Source organism: Cervus elaphus, chromosome 9, assembly GCF_910594005.1.
Source record: "Cervus elaphus chromosome 9, mCerEla1.1, whole genome shotgun sequence".
In the NCBI taxonomy this organism is placed as follows: domain Eukaryota; kingdom Metazoa; phylum Chordata; class Mammalia; order Artiodactyla; family Cervidae; genus Cervus; species Cervus elaphus.
The window spans coordinates 53,611,107-53,631,625 of NC_057823.1; the positions used below are offsets into that span (position 1 = coordinate 53,611,107).

The following is a 20,519-nucleotide window of genomic DNA, read 5'->3' on the forward strand; positions in this document are numbered from 1 at the left end:
GCATGCTATTATTAATTTTAAGAGTATTCATTGCATACTCTTAGAATGTCTGTTATGTGAACACATACTTAAATCAGGTGAAGGGTAGAGGATGGGAGTGGTAGAAAGTGTTCCAAAAAATATTGTGGGAAAAGAGCAAAGACTTTGAAACTGGAAGGGTTATTTAATTCACAAGAAACTGAAAAAAGGCCAGTTACTCTGCAGGGTGGACAGCATTATTGTTAAGCAGTTTGCAAATAAACAACAGGTCCTCAACCGATATTTGTTGACTTTGGGATGGAGACTTCATTGTCTTATATATTCTTTACTATAAATCTTAAAAACAAGAGATTTTCTTAGGATTAACTCCTGTATGGGAACCGGAGTTTAATTTTGTGTACATAAATTATAAGAAAACAGCTAATTTATTTTTCTGCGAGTGCAGACTCTCAGAGAGGGAAACGATGTTAAGGACTTACTAGGAGTACTGTGGCTAGTTGAGGGAAAAAAATGAAATAAAACAGCAAAGAAACTTGGGGGGCAAAAATCCCTCCTACTTCAGTTCCTTTAATCCGCCATCTTTTTGTTCTATTCTTAAAATCGGGAATAACACCCACAAAACGCAAGGTGGCGCTGCAGGCTAAAAAGAGGAAAGAAAAAAAAATTTGCATAAAGGATGTTGCGTTGCCAGCGTTTAAAGGAAAGCTGGACAGACTAGAACAGTAGAGAAAAGGAAACCGTGGTAAGAGGAGTTGGGTAAAATGGGAATTCCTCCCTACAAGCATTGCTGTTATCCAGTTCATTTCTAAGGATTCGATTGATGCCATTTCTGAGTTGCTTAAGAACGAGAGAAAGTGTTTTTGAAAGTGGTTAAACGAAGAATGGACGCCAGAGTGGAATGTGCTGTGCAGCAAAGGCAAGTCCTCTTTCTTTGTGTATTTCTGGGAATGTCCTGGGCTGCTGAGGAGCCGCTAGAGTATTTTGTGGAGGAGGAAGCTGAGAGAGGCATCTTTCTGGCCAACCTAGCACATGACCTGGGGTTGGGGATGGAGGAACTATCAGCCCGGGAGCCTAGAATCATCTCAGACGAGAAAATAGGATTTTTACTACTCGATCCGCTTACTGGTGATTTATCTCTAAATGAGAAATTAGACCGAGAGGAACTGTGCGGCCCCAAAGAGCCTTGTGTGCTGCCGTTCCAGCTGTTAATGGAAAAGCCTTTTGAGATTTTCCGTGCTAAATTATGGGTTAGAGATATCAATGATCATTCTCCAGTATTTCTGGATAGAGAGATTCCCTTGAAAATATTAGAAAGTACCACCCTAGGGGCGGCATTTCTTCTACAAAGTGCACAGGATTCAGATGTTGGAACCAATAACGTGAGAAACTACACCATCAGCCCCAATGCCTATTTCCACATTAATGTTCATAATGGTGCAGAGGGGATTATCTATCCTGAATTGGTCCTGGATAGGTCGCTAGATCGAGAAGAGGTGCCTGAGCTCAGTTTAATCCTCACCGCCTTGGATGGTGGCTCTCCGCCCAGATCCGGGACTACCCTGGTGCGCATCCTGGTTTTGGACACAAATGACAACGCGCCTGAATTTGTACAGCCTCTCTACAAGGTGCAGCTGTGTGAGGATAGCCCTGTGGGCTCTCTGGTTGTCACTGTCTCAGCTAGAGATTTAGATACGGGAAGTAATGGGGAAATAGTTTATGCATTTTTTTATGCTACTGAAAGAATTTTCAAAACATTTCAAATCAATCCAAGATCCGGCAGTGTTTATCTCAAAGAGGAATTGAACTATGAGGTAATGCAAACTTACACATTAACTATTCAGGCCAAAGATGGCGGAGGACTTTCTGGAAAATGTACCGTGGTGGTCCAGGTAACAGATATAAACGACAATCCACCAGAACTACTCATGTCATCACTTACTAGCCCAATTAAAGAAAATTCACTTGAAACAGTCGTCGCTGTTTTTAGGATTCGAGACAGAGATTCGGGGAACAATGCAAAGATGGTGTGTTATATCCAAGACGATCTCCCCTTCGTCCTGAAGCCATCTGTAGAGAATTACTACACCTTGGTAACTAACAGTCCACTGGACAGAGAGGAAAGAGCCGAGTACAACATCACCATCACCGTCACTGACATGGAAACCCCCAGACTGAAAACCCAGCACAACATAACCGTGCTGGTGTCCGACGTCAACGACAACGCCCCCGCCTTCACCCAGACCTCCTACACCCTATGGGTCCGCGAGAACAACAGCCCCGCCCTGCACATCGGCACCGTCAGCGCCACAGACACAGACGCGGGCGCCAACGCCCAGGTCACCTACTCGCTGCTGCCGCCGCCCGACCCGCACCTGCCCCTCGCCTCCCTCGTGTCCATCAACCCCGACAACGGCCACCTCTTCGCCCTCACGTCCTTGGACTACGAGGCCCTGCGGGCCTTCGAGTTCCGCGTGGGCGCCGCCGACCGCGGCTCGCCCGCGCTCAGCAGCCAGGCGCTGGTGCGCCTGCTCGTGGCGAACGCCAACGACAACGCGCCCTTCGTGCTCTACCCGCTGCAGAACGCCTCGGCGCCCTGCACCGAGCTGGTGCCCAGGGCGGCCGAGCCCAGCTACCTGGTGACCAAGGTGGTGGCGGTGGACGGCGACGCGGGCCAGAACGCCTGGCTGTCGTACCAGCTGCTCAAGGCCACGGAGCCCGGGCTGTTCGGCGTGTGGGCGCACAACGGCGAGGTGCGCACGGCGCGGCTGCTGAGCGAGCGCGACGCGCCCAAGCAGCGGCTGGTGGTGCTGGTCAAGGACAACGGCGAGCCGCCGCTGTCGGCCAGCGTCACGCTGCACGTGCTGCTGGTGGACGGCTTCTCGCAGCCCTACCTGCCGCCCCCGGAAGCGGAAGCGGCGGCCGCGGCGCCGGCCGACCCGCTCACCGTCTACCTGGTGGTGGCCTTGGCGTCGGTGTCGTCGCTCTTCCTCTTCTCCGTGCTGGTGTTCGTGGCGGCGCGGCTGTGCAGGAGGGGCGGGGCGGGCTCGGCGGGTCGCTGCCCGGTGCCCGAGGGCCACTTCCCGGGCCACCTGGTGGACGTCAGCGGCACGGGGACCCTGTCCCAGAGCTACCAGTACGAGGTGTGTCTGATGAGAGGCTCTGGTACTGGCGAGTTCAAATTCCTGAAGCCGATTCTCCCCAATCTCGCACCCCAGAGCATAGGCAGGGAAGTGGAAGAATATCTCTCATATCGGAATGATTTGGGTTTGTGATAAAAATGAAAAATACCGTTATTGTATCTGTGAATATATTCCTGTTAAGAAATTTATCTCAATTTTACCTGTAGAGGAGTACTTTCACATCATTGCAGGTATTCCTACGGTCAGAGAATGAATTTCTTCACACAGGAAAGGATTCACCTTTAGCCCTAGGAACACAAAGCATGGATTGGGTATTGTCATCTTTTGCCTCAATTATGCTTTGTGTGCAGTCTATTACATGACAAATCTTGTTTGAGACGTTTTAAATTGGAATTCACTGTCTTCAAATATTATTGCTACTTTTATTTTCTGAGTTGATTAGAGTGCTGTGCAAGTACCTAAATTAAAAAAAAAACCATGCAATATATACTTATTTTGACATTTTCAATTTTAGAAATAAACCTATGATGGGAGGTATTTTAGAAATGAGCAAACGTATGTTCATAGAGGTTCTGTGAGTTCACAAAGGTCACCAACTAATAAATGGCAGAGCTAAGCATCTCTTATAAATCTGATTCTGGGGCTTTATTGTGATGCTATACTGCTTTCTCTTGTTAGGTATCACCTGGCAAGTTTCTGCCTAATTAAAGAGAAATCTTTTTCTCATATCTCTGTACAGTCTCTTCTGTATTTGTAAAGAATAAGATGTGTACTGTGGTTTTATTTCCTTATAAACTAACAATACAGTTTTTGTGGATAATAATTCAGAAATAATAACTCAAGTATTATTTTTAAAGCTCTGACCTAACCAAATCTCAAAAACAATTGAAAGATCTGTGTCTTCTTTTTGTTATCTGAACTCATGACCTGCATTTCATAGAAAAGATTAATGACCATGAATAGAAATACAATTATTAATTTTAATCACTTATTTCCCTCCCATTGCAGTAATTTTCCTATGTTAGCCCCTATTTGCTCTTTTTAACACATTTTCCCTTTAAATTGAAAGTTTATTTTTAAAGTTATATTCAATATACTTAAATGCTGAATCAGGAAAAGGGGAGGAACAGAATTTTACACAATGAGAGAAATTAAGACATACCATCCAAATGTAATGGATGGTGGATCTTTGAATTTTGATTCAACGAGTACAACTTAGAAATAATTAGAAAAGTCTGACTATAAACTGATATTGATAAGGTCACTGTAGTGTTTCTTAAAAACTGAAACTTAAGAGATGTATAACCAAATTTTTACAAGTGAAAATTTAGTTTGTCTGGGACGTGAAAATGTTGGGGATATAGGGTAAACAATTATGGCAAAATATTAATACCTGTTCTAACTAGCTATGAGTACCTGGGAGTTCGTCATACTACTCTCCATTATGGGGTTTGAAATTTTTCAAAAAAAGAAGATTTTTTTAAATGGACAGTATAAAGATTTTTGGACACAGTAGGTGAAGTAAAGAGTGGGATGATTTGAGAGAATAGCATTGAAACATTTATATTATCATATGTAAAATACATAGCCAATGGGAAATTCTCAATGTATGGCTTAGAGAACAAGTCAGTGCTCTGTGACAACCTAGGGTGTTGCAAAGGAGAGGGATGTAGGGCATTCAAGAAAAAGGGGACATGTGTATACCTAATGTTAATTCATGTTGATGGCAAAAAAAATCACAATATTGTAATTATCTAACTTTAAAAAAGATGGAAAAAACTGACACTGTAAGAAGTGGAATGAAAACTAGAACACTTGTGAGATACACACTCATCAATATGATCACAGATTATACCTCTACTAAACAAACTCTCCAGCCTTTTTGTTTTGTCATATATGATATGATAACATCTATCTGAAATAATGCTGCTCATGAATTCTTCTGCCATGTGAATCTTGTTTTTCTACTCATGGCAATGGACTAATGCAAACTGAGCTACCTGCTGTCATCAAATTACATGCCTGGTGTATGTGTGTATAAGGTTAATTTTTTTCTGCCTCAGTTTCCTCATCTGTAAAGTGGGGAACTCACAGCAGCCCAAGGGGTAAGTACCTTTAATATCATCACATTAGACAGATGAGGAAACTGAGGCACTGGTTAAATAATGTGTCCAAGGTTTATAGCTACTAATTATCCCCATAGTTCATGGCAATAAAAGTGTACAATTCTCAAAGTTTTCTGTGTTACTATATACATTTAAATTTCTGCATAGTCTTTCTTATCAGACTGTCACATATATTCTTTTGCTCCAAACTGAATTAGCATTATTGAAAGTAGTCAGTCTACTATCATTTCTCCTGTATGGCCCTCAGACAGTTGTCTGAACCTTAGGGTGTGGGAAATAGTAAAAATAGTATTCTAAGGGAGGCCTGGCGTGCTGCAGTCCATTGGGTAGAAAAGAGTCGGACGTGACTGAGTGAACTGAACTGAACCTTAGATATATCGGTGATACGTACTGTCAAGAGTTGGGAACACTGGGGAGTTCCCTGGTGGTCTCCTTGCTTTCACTTAAGTGACATGGGTTCAGTCCCTGGTCAGGGAACGCAGATCCCAGAAGCAACGCAGCGCGGCCAAAATTTTAAAAAAAAAACAAAACAAATCTGGGAACACTGCATCCATTTCAACCCAGAAAATACAAGTTCCTCTGAGGACGCGTGGTGGCGCTGCAGGATAAGAAGGTACGAACCTAAACCGCAGCTGCCGTTCTATTAAAAGCAGAACTCGTAAGCAGAGCCTGGAAGCCAACGGGAAGCTTGGATGTCACAGTAGAAGGACTAGGTCTTCCGTAAAGGGCTACTCACGGAAATATTTCTGAGGTAAACCACAAGACATTGAGGCCTTTACAGCTCTGCGGAACCATCCTCGCCAGTGGCTATTCCGGGCAAGAACAATGGAGGCCAGCAGGAAGCTCGTTTGCAGACAAAGGCAAGTCCTTTTCTTCTTTCTCTTCTTACACTTAGCTCTGGCGGGCATTGAATTTAGGCGTTATTCTGTGGTGGAGGAAGCTGAAGGGAGCTCTTTTGTAACCAATTTAGCAAAAGACTTGGGTCTGGGGCAGGGGGAACTCTCCAGGCGGGGAACAAGGGTCATTTCCAAAGGGAACAAACTGTATTTGCAGCTGGATCAGGAGTCTGGGGATTTACTGCTAAATGAGAAACTGGACCGCGAGGAACTGTGTGGTCAGAGCGAACCATGTGTGCTGCGTTTCCAGGTTTTGCTAGAGAATCCCTTAGAGTTTTTTCAAGCTGAGCTACAGGTAATAGACATAAATGACCATACTCCAGTGTTCATGGACGGAGATATGTTGTTAAAAATATCAGAGAGCAGTCTTCCTGGCACTACATTTCCTCTGAAGAATGCTCAGGACATGGATGTAGGCCAAAATAATATTGAAAATTATATAATCAGTCCCAACTCCTATTTTCGGGTCCTCACTCGCAAACGCAGCGATGGCAGAAAATATCCGGAACTTGTGCTGGACAAAGTGCTGGATCGCGAGGAGGAAGCTGAGCTCAGGTTAACCCTCACTGCTCAGGATGGTGGTTCTCCACCACGGTCTGGCACCGCTCACGTCTACATAGAAGTCATAGACATCAATGATAACGCCCCTGAATTTGAGCAGCCTTTCTACAGAATAAAGATCCCTGAGGACAGTCCCAAAGGCTTCCTTGTTGTCAAAGTCTCTGCTACCGATGTAGACATAGGAGTCAATGGAGAGATTTCCTATTCACTTTCCCAGGCTTCAGAAGACATCAGCAAAACCTTTGAGATCAATGCCATGACTGGAGAGATTCGACTGAAAAAACAACTTGATTTCGAAACAACTCAGTCCTATGAGGTCAATATCGAGGCCAGAGATACTGGAAGCCTTTCTGGAAAATGTACCGTTCTGATTCAAGTCGTGGATGTGAACGACAATGCCCCAGAAGTCACCATGTCTGCACTTACCGGACAGATCCCTGAGAACTCGCCTGAGACTGTGGTTGCAGTTTTCAGTGTTTCAGATCTTGACTCTGAAGAGAATGGTAAAGTAAGTTGCTCCATTCAGTACGATCTACCGTTTTTGCTGAAATCTTCCATGGAAAATTTTTACACTCTAGTAACAGAGCGACCGCTAGACAGAGAGACCAGAGCCGAATACAACATCACGATCACGGTCACGGACTTGGGGACACCCAGACTGAAAACCCAGCACAACATAACCGTGCTGGTGGCCGACGTCAACGACAACGCCCCCGCCTTCACCCAGACCTCCTACACCCTGTGGGTCCGCGAGAACAACAGCCCCGCCCTGCACATCGGCACCGTCAGCGCCACAGACACAGACGCGGGCGCCAACGCCCAGGTCACCTACTCGCTGCTGCCGCCGCCAGACCCGCACCTGCCCCTCGCCTCCCTCGTGTCCATCAACCCCGACAACGGCCACCTCTTCGTCCTCACGTCCCTGGACTACGAGGCCCTGCGGGCCTTCGAGTTCCGCGTGGGCGCCGCCGACCGCGGCTCGCCCGCGCTCAGCAGCCAGGCGCTGGTGCGCGTGCTCGTGGCGGACGCCAACGACAACGCGCCCTTCGTGCTCTACCCGCTGCAGAACGCCTCGGCGCCCTGCACCGAGCTGGTGCCCAGGGCGGCCGAGCCCGGCTACCTGGTGACCAAGGTGGTGGCGGTGGACGGCGACGCGGGCCAGAACGCCTGGCTGTCGTACCAGCTGCTCAAGGCCACGGAGCCCGGGCTGTTCGGCGTGTGGGCGCACAACGGCGAGGTGCGCACGGCGCGGCTGCTGAGCGAGCGCGACGCGCCCAAGCAGCGGCTGGTGGTGCTGGTCAAGGACAACGGCGAGCCGCCGCTGTCGGCCAGCGTCACGCTGCACGTGCTGCTGGTGGACGGCTTCTCGCAGCCCTACCTGCCGCCCCCGGAAGCGGAAGCGGCGGCCGCGGCGCCGGCCGACCCGCTCACCGTCTACCTGGTGGTGGCCTTGGCGTCGGTGTCGTCGCTCTTCCTCTTCTCGGTGCTGGTGTTCGTGGCGGTGCGGCTGTGCAGGAGGGGCGGGGCGGGCTCGGCGGGTCGCTGCCCGGTGCCCGAGGACCACTTCCCGGGCCACCTGGTGGACGTCAGCGGCACGGGGACCCTGTCCCAGAGCTACCAGTACGAGGTGTGTCTGACGAGAGGCTCTGGTACTGGCGAGTTCGAATTCCTGAAGCCAGTTGTACCCAACTTTCAGAGCCATTTCCCGGGGCCAGAAATAAATCCCCAATTTTAGGTTAAGTATTAAGTGACAATAGTTGTTTTTAATATTCCAAATATTTTAAATTGATGGTTAAAGGTTTTTCTGGCAACTTACTATGGACCTTTAAAACATTAAACTTACTTGCAAAATTTGTTTTTAAAAATGGCATCTTTTTTTCATTACTATAACAAAATTAATGGTCCTAAATGTTGCCTGAAAACAGTGATGAAGTCAATAGCTGTACAAACCCTTGTTATGTCATAGCTTAGAACTAATGAGGAAAAAACAATGGGAAATTATTGTCAGTTGTATTCGCTTGACTTTTTCTGCATAGTTTAACCAGTAAGTATGTAAGAGCAGTACTGTACTAACACAGTGAGCCATGACTAATATGAAAGGAGAGAGAACTGGTACAGTGAGAATCTGGTTCTTGCTTTATTCTGCTGTCATAGCACTTTGATCTTATTTTCTCTTAAAATGTTATACTAATTGTATTTCATTAATATACTAATGTTAGTTTTAATATAATTGTTTTAATTGCTTTTCATTTAGTTTCATTGGTGTTAAAAGGGGAGAAAAAGCTACACTGTTTATCCAGTGAGATGAAAGGGCATAGTAGGAAACTGGCTTTTCCCACTTGAGAAACACTGATCATCTATGACAGAGTATGCAGTAGCCACTTAAACTCCATTCATTTTTTCTTCTTTAGTAACAGATCCCCAAATTTCATTTAGAACATTAGTGTACTTAGTTAAAACATTTTCCCAACTTTCTTCCCAGCCATAATAAAGCATTTGACTAGGTTACTGTCAAAGAAATGTGTATGAGAATGTCCTAAGAGAGTTTCAAAAAGGTCTTTAAAAGCAAGGTGATTCATCTAGGAAGTGACTGGGGGAGTCCCCTTTTGTCTTTCTCTAACTGCCTTTGCCTCTTGAAATGTGTGAGTAATATTTGGAATATAATGTCATATTGAGCCATAAAGCAAAACTAAAGATGAAAATAATGGTTCAAGACAGTCAGTGTAGCATAAACTCTATAAAATTTGAGGATCCCTGATAATCAGAGTCATCATGTCATCCCTGAATTGCTTGCTTCTGAACGTTTTTTACGTGGGAAATAAAGGGATTTCTATCTCATTTAAGCCACTATTGTTTTAATTTTGTGCTACCTCCAGAAGAATGCAATCCTAATGCTCTCACAGTAAGATAGTGTGTTAAAATATTATATAATACAGTAGAATGCACAAATCTTAAGTGTAAGAGAATTTGATGTAACTGATTTTTGTCATTTTTTCTTGAATACTAATTTAGAGTGAGGAGTGCTTTACATTCATTATCTTTATAATCCTCTGCCAAACCCTAAGGATGGAGAAGGCAATGGCACCCCACTCCAGTACTCTTGCCTAGAAAATCCCATGGATGGAGGAGCCTGGTAGGCTGCGGTCCATGGGGTCGCTGAGAGACAGGACTGAGCAACTTCATTTTCACTTTTCACTTTCATGCATTGGAGAAGGAAATGGCAACCCACTCGTGTTCTTGCCTGGAGGATCCCAGGGGCAGGGGACCCTGATGGGCTTCCGTCTATGGGGTCGCACAGCACGAATGAAGAGACTTAGCAGCAGCAAACCCTAAGGAAGTTGACATATTATCTCCCCTTTTACTTGCACACAATTTGGGAGTAATAAATGAAAAAAAATGTGAAATATATTCTAAGTCTACTTGAATTGAGTACCCCAGTTCTTAACCCAGATACTATTCCGACAAGCATTAACTGGTAGCACTGTCTTTGAAACTGAGAAAGTGAAATTCTTCTTTTTCATGAACTGAACTCACATGTAGAAATGTAACTTTTAGTCTATTCCTTGATTTTGGTTCTGTACCAAAGATCACGCTGCTCTGAACCAATGAACCCAAAGTTCTTATAGAAGTATTGACCTAAGTAAGCTGGGTCAGATACCACAGTTGACCTTGATCATGATCCGATCAGTCTGATTATATTCCTGTACCTTCTCAACATACCACATTCATAACTGCAGAAATGAATGCTCTGAATAGAAGGTAGAATTAACCCTGTGGTTGTATTTTTGTACTATTTCTTTAGTCTTTTTCTGCCAATGCTAGTATACACATTGCTTTTTTGAAACTTTATCATGCACAATTTGTAAGTTCCTTACTCAGATTAACATACTATATTTACATTATTAGCTGACTATTTGTTTCAAAGCAGTAGCTATTCTAGTATTACTTCTGAATGAAATAACTAATTTCAGAAAAGTATGAGCAATTATGTGGCAGAATTTTTATCACTAAACAATTTAGAGATTCTGGAATGCTAACAGAGCCAATAGGCTCTAGTAATTTTCTGTTAAAATTAACCATATGGCTTTGATGACATCTCTTAAAAAATTATACTGAAAAAAGATTTAGAGGGTCATAAATAACTATTTTGAAAAAAATGGATCATAAGAGCTGAATCAGACATTCTTCAGCATTTGCTCTGATAATGCTGTTCTTGCAGAGTGATGAATTTTTGCTGACTTGGATGCTGGGTGCATGAAAATTCATGTTTATGTGTATTAGTTTTGTATTGCTACTATTAAAAATTACCACATAGTTGCTCAAAACAATAAAAATGTACTACTATATAGTTCTTTAGGTGTGATGTCTGACATGAGTCTGACTGGGCTGAATACAGGGTGTTAGCAGGGATGCATTTCTTTCTGGTGGCTCTAGAGGAGAATTAATTTCTTGGTCTTTTCCAGCTTTTAGATGCTGCCTATATTACTTGACTCATGGTCTCTTTCATCTACTTGCAAAGCCAGCAACACTCTGTCCCTTAGCCCAGTTCTTCTATAATCTTATCTCCCTTGATCATAGCCAGGAAAGGTTCTGTCTGTCCCTCCAAGATAATCCAAGATAACCTCTCTTTCACAGGGTCCTCAATTTAATTACATCTATGAATTCTCTTTTGATGTGTAAGGTAACATTATTACAGATGTTGGGAATTAGGGCATGGATATCTTTGGGTAGGTGCCCATTATTCTGCCTACCCTTGGCTGTTCGAAAGAAAACAGTCTGGCAGTACCACCTATGGCCAAAGAAAGGCATACAAAGGCATTTGTGACAGGAGTTTAGACCTTACTGATTAGTGCTTTAGCCCTAAACAAAGTATTAGACAAACTTCTAAAGATAGTTAAACAAAAACACTGAGTTTATAAATGTGTTATGAATCTTTACCAAAATTCAGTTTTAATTATAAAGCTGGAAAATCTGATCTAAAGGGTATGGGCTTGAGGTAGAAAATGTTCTAAAATTGTGGTTGTGGATGTGAATATACTAAAAGCCATTGAATTATACATTTTTGCATGTATAATTTTATGGTATGTGAATTACATCTCATTAAAGCTGTTTTTAAAAAGGAATAAAACATCATTCTCATCATGATTTTTTTTAAATCCAAAAACAGGGCAGGCCTAATAACTATTCGACTCCCTTTTTGGGAAGTTTTGGAACATGAAACTTTTGGTAACTCATGAAACATGAAATTTGTGGAAACTCACAGTCCTCAGGCTTAGGTGTTGGAAAGAAGAAGTAATATTCTTTAATAAGGCATTGGTAAAATACTCTCTTTAGAACCATAATTGATTGCAATTTTGTAGCGTCTACTCATTTATAATTCTATAATATTTAGCATGAAAATGATGTACTAAAGTGTATATTCTTCTTAGCTTAAATGGTAATTAAATTATTTTATTTAATCATTAACTCTGAACATTAACATAAATGAAAGTTTGCTCTTTGTACTTCTGTGCAACAACACAGCTCTCCCTGAACTCATAAAAGCCGTATGGAAATACAACTCAGTGTTTTAAATTGAAGAACACAGTTGACAACCTATTTGGGACGTTTAGGAGAATTTTGCATTCAGTTTTGCATTCCGTGTTAAACCAGTAAAGATGAGACAGAACGCATGGTGGCGCTGCAGGTTAAGGTGATAAAAAAAGAGACTTGCCTTAAAAACAGTAGCTCCAGTATCCAGCTAGTTTCACACTGCCTAGAAGCTGCCTGAAGAATAGCTTTCTCAGCCAGAGCGAAAGTAAGTGTGAAGCCTCTCTAAAACTATATTTAGTGACAAAGCTCTGACCTGCGAGGGCTACCAGGATCTTGGGCATATATGAAGCTCCTGTGAACCCAGTTGTCAGGAAAGAGCAATGGAGACTGGACGGATGCACAATCGCAGACAAAGGCAAGTCCTAGTTTTCTTTGTTTGCCTGAGCATGTCTTGGGGGAGCGCTGATTTGGGGCCCTATTCAGTGGTGGAAGAAACAGAGAGAGGCTCCTTTGTGGCAAATTTAGCAAAAGACCTGGAGTTGGGGTTGACAGAGATGGCTACTCGAGCGGTCCGGATCATTTCCCAGGGGAACAAAGAGCATTTGCAGCTTAACGTTCAGACGGGGGATTTGCTCCTAAATGAGAAGCTAGATCGAGAGGAGCTATGCGGTCCAACTGAGCCTTGCATACTACATTTCCAAGTATTAATGCAAAAACCTTTAGAGATATTCCAGGCAGAACTGAGGGTGAAGGACATCAATGACCATTACCCCGTGTTCAATGAAAGAGAAATTATTCTAAAAATACCAGAAAACAGTCCTACAGGAACTGCATTCCCTCTGAGTAATGCTCTGGACTTGGATGTAGGCAGCAACAATATTCAGAACTATACAATCAGCCCCAACTTCCATTTCCGGGTTATAACCCACAATCGCAGCGATGGCAGAAAATACCCTGAGCTGGTGTTGGACAAAGAGCTGGATCGGGAGGAGGAGCCCGAAATCTCATTAACGCTGACAGCGCTGGATGGCGGCTCTCCACCAAGGTATGGGACCACCCAGGTTCTCATTGAAGTGATGGACATCAACGATAATGCCCCTCAGTTTCAGCAGTTGCTCTACAAGGTGAATATTCCCGAAAACAGCCCCGTAGCCTCCCTGGTTGTCACTGTTTCTGCGAACGATGTAGACAGTGGACTCTATGGGAAAATATCATACACATTCTTTCAGCCCTCTGAAGATATTAGTAAAACTTTGGAGGTAAATCCAAAGACAGGCGAAATTCGACTAAGAAAACAAGTAGACTTTGAAACAGTTCTCTCTTATGAAGTGGACGTCATGGCCACTGATGGGGGCGGCCTCTCAGGAAAATGCACTCTTCTCCTGCAGGTAGTGGATGTGAATGACAATCCTCCGAAAGTGACAGTATCTGCACTTACCAGCCCCATCCCAGAGAACACCCCTGAAATTGTAGTTGCTGTTTTCAGTGTTTCAGATCCTGACTCTGGGAACAACGGGAAAACAACTTCCTCCATACAAGATGACCTACCTTTTCTTCTAAAACCTTCAGTCAAGAACTTCTACACCTTAGTAACGGAGAGAACACTGGACAGAGAGCAAAGAGCCGAGTACAACATCACCATCACCGTCACTGACATGGGAACCCCCAGACTGAAAACCCAGCACAACATAACCGTGCTGGTGGCCGACGTCAACGACAACGCTCCCGCCTTCACCCAGACCTCCTACACCCTGTGGGTCCGCGAGAACAACAGCCCCGCCCTGCACATCGGCACCGTCAGCGCCACAGACACAGACGCGGGCGCCAACGCCCAGGTCACCTACTCGCTGCTGCCGCCGCCAGACCCACACCTGCCTCTCGCCTCCCTCGTGTCCATCAACCCCGACAACGGCCACCTCTTCGTCCTCACGTCCCTGGACTACGAGGCCCTGCGAGCCTTCGAGTTCCGCGTGGGCGCCGCCGACCGCGGCTCGCCCGCGCTCAGCAGCCAGGCGCTGGTGCGCCTGCTCGTGGAGGACGCCAACGACAACGCGCCCTTCGTGCTCTACCCGCTGCAGAACGCCTCGGCGCCCTGCACCGAGCTGGTGCCCAGGGCGGCCGAGCCCGGCTACCTGGTGACCAAGGTGGTGGCGGTGGACGGCGACGCGGGCCAGAACGCCTGGCTGTCGTACCAGCTGCTCAAGGCCACGGAGCCCGGGCTGTTCGGCGTGTGGGCGCACAACGGCGAGGTGCGCACGGCGCGGCTGCTGAGCGAGCGCGACGCGCCCAAGCAGCGGCTGGTGGTGCTGGTCAAGGACAACGGCGAGCCGCCGCTGTCGGCCAGCGTCACGCTGCACGTGCTGCTGGTGGACGGCTTCTCGCAGCCCTACCTGCCGCCCCCGGAAGCGGAAGCGGCGGCCGCGGCGCCGGCCGACCCGCTCACCGTCTACCTGGTGGTGGCCTTGGCGTCGGTGTCGTCGCTCTTCCTCTTCTCGGTGCTGGTGTTCGTGGCGGTGCGGCTGTGCAGGAGGGGCGGGGCGGGCTCGGCGGGTCGCTGCCCGGTGCCCGAGGGCCACTTCCCGGGCCACCTGGTGGACGTCAGCGGCACGGGGACCCTGTCCCAGAGCTACCAGTACGAGGTGTGTCTGATGGGAGGAACTGGGACGAATGAGTTCAAGGTCCTAAAGCATATTCTCCCCAATCTCTCATCCAAGAGCATAGGTAGCGAAGTGGAAGAAAACCCCTCGTTTCAGGGTAGCATTGGAATTTAATAATTCATAGGAACTTACTTAATAAACACATTTTCTTCCTCTATTTTTTGTTTAAAATATTACCACCGCCAATAAGGTAGTATTTAATTTTCTGTTTTGTTTATCCTCAATTTCCAACTTTGTTCAACTTCACAAGTTTCCTTTGAATCATATTTCAGTTCAGTGAAGCATTTCTCACCAGAATCCCAACGAGTGAAATAGGTTTTATCGTCAAAGTTGGTTTTACCACATTTTCTCCACTTTATACATCTTTATTGACTTTGTGTTTACATTTTAAATGTCAGCTCTTAATACTTCTTAAGTTACTAAGATAATCTGCTGCATGTTATCTGTATGTTTACTATTTGATATTTTTTTTTCAAAACTGGTATTTTGGGTGATTTGTCAATCTAGATTTTCATTACAGCAATTTTCTTAAACTATGCTACTTTTAAAAACATTCTCTGTATTACCATTTACTTATTTAAAATATAGTATTTCTATTGGGTGATGTCTCTTATCTGAAAATAAGAAACATGATTTTAGGATACTGAGTGTGCATATATATATATATGTTTGCAGACAAAAAAGCAAAAATATCATTATTCTATAGTATCACATAGAAATGTTTAATAGTTTGTTGCTTTTAATTTTGTATGAAAAAAATCAGAGATTCCTGTCAAATTTTTAGGGGCTAACAATGCAGTCCCATTCGGGCGAAAAATAGAAGTCATCAAGCAGCAGTTTATACGCTATGGATTTTATATTAAAAAATTCGAGTGTTTTGGACAGTATCTACCCCATTCCTTGTACAATATTTCTCTGTTTAATCTGTATATCTTGCTTATTGTTGAGGAAAAGAGATTTCCCCCTAGATGTTACGGCCTTGGACAAAATTCTCTGTGAGGCAGAGTTTATAATGCTGTTCTTATTTTCAGTACTTAGGACAGACATTAGTGTGGTCTACTTTTTATTTTGTGCATGAAATTAGATCCCACTTGAATTAAGAAGGACCTTAAAAAAGAGGTCAGTCCCTTCTTTAATTCTGCATATATTTTAAAACTGATGTAAGAAAAACAAAGACATGTGAAAGGGAACAAATTGCAAAGAATGAGTGAAAGAATACAATTTTTCAAACGGTAAGGTGCTAAAATATTTCCTGTCCTACTCACTAGAGTTTATTTATGCATCCCTTAATACAGTAAGCATTTAATGATTGATTTGGCAATCAATGATGATTAAGACATAGTTTCCATATTGAAGTTCCATTCCTTAATCAAGTCACATATTGAAGAAGGGACAGATTATTGTAAACTATTTACAGGGCAATTATACAGGTTTTGATGGGAGCACAGAGAAGATACAGCCTTACATGCTTCTTTCTAGATTATACAATAATGATTATATTTACGCAATGTAATTAAGTCTGGAAGAAATGTGTTAAAGAAGGTGTGAAAAGTTTCTTTTCTCAGTTTTTGGTGTTCCTATGCTCAAGTTTTGGAAATGTAAAATCTGTTCCTTTGGTGATGTTGGAAGTCACTAGTTTTAGTTTGGATTCCTTGTATTGCTTGGGAGAAGTGTCAGCAATGAAAGGTTTAGAACTAAAATCTAGCACAATGGACAGATTTAACTGCTAGACACATTATTTTTTCAACTGATGAATTTTTAACTTTCCCCATAAGCAGTGAAAAATTTCAACAAAGTGAACAATTCCCTATCTTAACATTATTTTAAATGATACAAACAAAAGAAAAATGAAATATTTAAATAAGAACAAATAAAGACATAGCGCACAAACTGGGAACAGCAATTTGAGTCTGTTGGAGGCCACGCGGTGGCGCTGCAGGCTAAAGAGCCGGGGGTAAAAATCAACTGAGAGTGCTGCGGTGAGTCCCTGACATAAAAAGGAAGATGGCAGCAGGTAGACCAGGGAGAAAAGCTGTAGCAACCCAAGATTCGAAACGGGGGTTATAAAACATAACCCAGACCTTTGCTACTACACGGTGCAGGTCTGCGGTTTGCGACTGCAGTTTTTTTACACTGGGATCTGTGATTGTTACCAATATTAATGAAAGGCCTGTTCAGAAGCAGCTATGGAGGCTAGACGATTTCCCTGCTCAAGACAAAGGCAAGTCCTGTTTCTTTTTCTGTTTGGGGGAGTATCCTTGGCAGGCTCTGGGTTTGGACGTTACTCGGTGACAGAGGAAACAGAGAGAGGATCCTTTGTAGTCAATATAGCTAAGGATCTGGGGCTAGGGGACAAGGAGTTGCTTGCAAGGGGAGCGCGGGTGGTCTCTGATGATAACAAACAACATTTGCTCCTGGACTCTCAAACTGGGGATTTGCTTACAAATGAAAAACTGGACCGGGAGAAGCTGTGTGGCTCCAGAGAACCGTGTATGCTGTATTTTCAAATTTTAATGGATAACCCCTTTCAGATTTATCGGATTGAGCTGAGGGTGAGGGACATAAATGATCATTCACCAGTTTTTCGGGACAAAGAGACAGTCTTAAAAATATTAGAAAATACAGCTGAAGGGACCTCATTTCAACTAGAAAGAGCACAAGATTCAGATGGAGGACTTAATGGTATCCAAAACTATACTATCAACCTCAACTCTTTTTTCCATATTAAAATTACTGGCAGTGATGAAGGCATAATATATCCAGAGCTAGTACTGGACAGGGCGCTGGATCGGGAGAAACAGCAAGAGTTCAGCTTAACACTCACAGCGCTGGATGGAGGATTGCCACCCAGGTCTGGAGCCACCAATATACGCATTGTGATCCTGGATGTCAATGACAATGCCCCTCAGTTTTCTCAGGCAATCTATGAGACCCAGGCTCCGGAGAACAGCCCAGTAGGGTCCTTTATTGCTAAAGTCTCTGCAGGAGATGCAGACTCTGGAATCAATGCAGACATATCCTATTCATTTTTTGATGCTTCTGAAGATATTCTAACAACCTTTCATATCAATCCTTTTTCTGGAGAAATCATACTCAGACTGTTGCTTGATTATGAGCTAGTAAAGTCTTACAAAATAAATATACAGGCAATTGATGGTGGGGGCCTTTCTTCAAAATGCGCAGTTTTGGTCGAGGTATTAGACACCAATGACAATGCCCCTGAACTGATCATATCATCACTTTCCAACCATGTTGCGGAGAACTCTCCTGAGACAGTATTGGCTGTTTTTAGGATTAAAGACAGAGACTCTGGAGAAAACGGAAAGACGGTTTGCTTCATTCCAGACCATCTGCCGTTTCTTCTGAAACCGTCTGTGGAGAATTTTTACATCCTAATGACAGAAGGAGCACTGGACAGAGAAAGGCAAGCGGAGTACAACATCACGATCACGGTCACTGACATGGGAACCCCCAGACTGAAAACCCAGCACAACATAACCGTGCTGGTGTCCGACGTCAACGACAACGCCCCCGCCTTCACCCAGACCTCCTACACCCTGTGGGTCCGCGAGAACAACAGCCCCGCCCTGCACATCGGCACCGTCAGCGCCACAGACACAGACGCGGGCGCCAACGCCCAGGTCACCTACTCGCTGCTGCCGCCGCCAGACCCGCACCTGCCTCTCGCCTCCCTCGTGTCCATCAACCCCGACAACGGCCACCTCTTCGTCCTCACGTCCCTGGACTACGAGGCCCTGCAGGCCTTCGAGTTCCGCGTGGGCGCCGCCGACCGCGGCTCGCCCGCGCTCAGCAGCCAGGCGCTGGTGCGCCTGCTCGTGGAGGACGCCAACGACAACGCGCCCTTCGTGCTCTACCCGCTGCAGAACGCCTCGGCGCCCTGCACCGAGCTGGTGCCCAGGGCGGCCGAGCCCGGCTACCTGGTGACCAAGGTGGTGGCGGTGGACGGCGACGCGGGCCAGAACGCCTGGCTGTCGTACCAGCTGCTCAAGGCCACGGAGCCCGGGCTGTTCGGCGTGTGGGCGCACAACGGCGAGGTGCGCACGGCGCGGCTGCTGAGCGAGCGCGACGCGCCCAAGCAGCGGCTGGTGGTGCTGGTCAAGGACAACGGCGAGCCGCCGCTGTCGGCCAGCGTCACGCTGCACGTGCTGCTGGTGGACGGCTTCTCGCAGCCCTACCTGCCGCCCCCGGAAGCGGAAGCGGCGGCCGCGGCGCCGGCCGACCCGCTCACCGTCTACCTGGTGGTGGCCTTGGCGTCGGTGTCGTCGCTCTTCCTCTTCTCGGTGCTGGTGTTCGTGGCGGCGCGGCTGTGCAGGAGGGGCGGGGCGGGCTCGGCGGGTCGCTGCCCGGTGCCCGAGGGCCACTTCCCGGGCCACCTGGTGGACGTCAGCGGCACAGGGACCCTGTCCCAGAGCTACCAGTACGAGGTGTGTCTGACGGGAGGTACTGTAACGAATGAGTTCAAATTCTTGAAGCCAATTCTCCCCACTGTTCAGGCACAAGATCCTGGGAGAAATAGTAATGAAAATCCCACATTTCGAAATAGCCTTGGATTTAATTTTCAGTAAAATTCTTTCTATATGCTCAGGTATTTTTGAAGTGTTATGCAACTATATCAATATTAGTTTAGTTTTATTACTCCAAGTTAATTTATTTTGCAACTTAAAGCTTTATTTTAAAGTACTCTATGATTTTACAATGTTATTTCATCCTTTTTTTCCCCCATTAAACAGGTTAGGTGTAATCAGTACCCCATCTAAATAATAGTTTGTATGTTTGGTTCCTTCAAAACGTACAAGAGTTTAGTACTATTTTCATTCTAGAAAACTGGTTGATTTTTTCCCTAGTACATTTCATAGACTGCATCTCATTATCCTATACACTTACAGTACCTCCTTTACCTAAGAGGACAAACCTGCATGTCTTGACCTTACTAAAACATTTCTTTAATCATGATAATAAACTGTATCATCTAGCTCTAAATGATATTTTAAAAGAAATATCTCTCTATTATTCTGCTCATGATAAAATGAAACATCATTGGTGGGATTCCCTGGTGGTCCAGTGGTAAGGACCTAGAGCTTTTACTGTCTGCACCTGGGTTCTTCACTGGTCAGGAAATTAAGATCTGCCAAGCTGCCTGTGTAGCCAAAAACATCCCAACCAACTTAAACAAACAAACCAAAACCATGAAGCATCATTTTGTGAGCAACATTATAATATCCTTGTGTTCATATCAGAAGATTTAGGGACCAGGGACTCCCTGGTGGCTCAGATGGTAAAAAGTATGCCTACAATGCGGGAGCCCCGGGTCGGGAAGATCTCCTGGAGAAGGAAATGGCAACCCACTCCAGTATTCTTGCCTGGAAAATCCATGTATGGAGGAGCGTAGTAGGCTACAGTCCATGGGGACGCAAAGAGTCGGACATGACTGAGGAACTTCATTTACTCACTGTGTTCATATTATTTCATTTTCTTTAAATACGCTACTCTTTGTTAATATTTTCTAATGTTCACTTTTGCTGATATATAAACAGACTGTGTCTTATAATTCAAACAAAATATAATAACCTGCATGAAAATGAATATAAATAAAAACATTTTGAGAGT

The 20,519-nt window shown here is 45.0% G+C and overlaps 3 protein-coding genes across 6 annotated transcripts; all 3 read left to right on the plus strand.

The window, feature by feature from the left end:
• The first annotated feature begins 663 nt into the window (after positions 1 to 663).
• On the plus strand, positions 664 to 3,847 carry LOC122700244 (protocadherin beta-7-like). Its single transcript, XM_043912999.1, has one exon. It carries the CDS (start codon positions 861 to 863, stop codon positions 3,249 to 3,251), a length of 2,391 nt encoding a protein of 796 aa, XP_043768934.1. The 5' UTR covers positions 664 to 860; the 3' UTR covers positions 3,252 to 3,847.
• A 2,087-nt stretch (positions 3,848 to 5,934) lies between these two features.
• On the plus strand, positions 5,935 to 8,437 carry LOC122700247 (protocadherin beta-8-like). The gene has a single exon (XM_043913002.1). It carries the CDS (start codon positions 6,071 to 6,073, stop codon positions 8,435 to 8,437), a length of 2,367 nt encoding a protein of 788 aa, XP_043768937.1. The 5' UTR covers positions 5,935 to 6,070.
• Positions 8,438 to 12,339: 3,902 nt separating this feature from the next.
• On the plus strand, positions 12,340 to 20,269 carry LOC122700238 (protocadherin beta-16-like). Of its 4 annotated transcripts, none has more exons than XM_043912990.1 (2): positions 12,340 to 14,906; positions 19,370 to 20,268. In XM_043912990.1, exons 1-2 carry the CDS (start codon positions 12,615 to 12,617, stop codon positions 19,475 to 19,477), a joined length of 2,400 nt encoding a protein of 799 aa, XP_043768925.1. In that variant the 5' UTR covers positions 12,340 to 12,614; the 3' UTR covers positions 19,478 to 20,268. The 4 variants fall into 4 exon arrangements, with proteins under 4 accessions (XP_043768925.1, XP_043768927.1, XP_043768928.1 ...); XM_043912993.1 differs by having other exon boundaries at positions 12,346 to 13,703; positions 18,164 to 20,268; XM_043912991.1 differs by having other exon boundaries at positions 12,615 to 14,873; positions 19,337 to 20,269.
• The last annotated feature ends 250 nt before the right edge of the window (positions 20,270 to 20,519 follow it).

Coding starts and splice junctions, on each gene's coding strand:
- LOC122700247 (XM_043913002.1), top strand. CDS start 6,071: ATGGAGGCCAGCAGGAAGCTCGTTTGCAGACAAAGGCAAGTCCTTTTC.
- LOC122700244 (XM_043912999.1), top strand. CDS start 861: ATGGACGCCAGAGTGGAATGTGCTGTGCAGCAAAGGCAAGTCCTCTTT.
- LOC122700238 (XM_043912993.1), top strand. CDS start 12,615: ATGGAGACTGGACGGATGCACAATCGCAGACAAAGGCAAGTCCTAGTT. Junction 13,704..18,163: donor CAGAGAACACCCCTGAAATT/GTAGTTGCTGTT, acceptor AACTCTCCTGAG/ACAGTATTGGCTGTTTTTAG.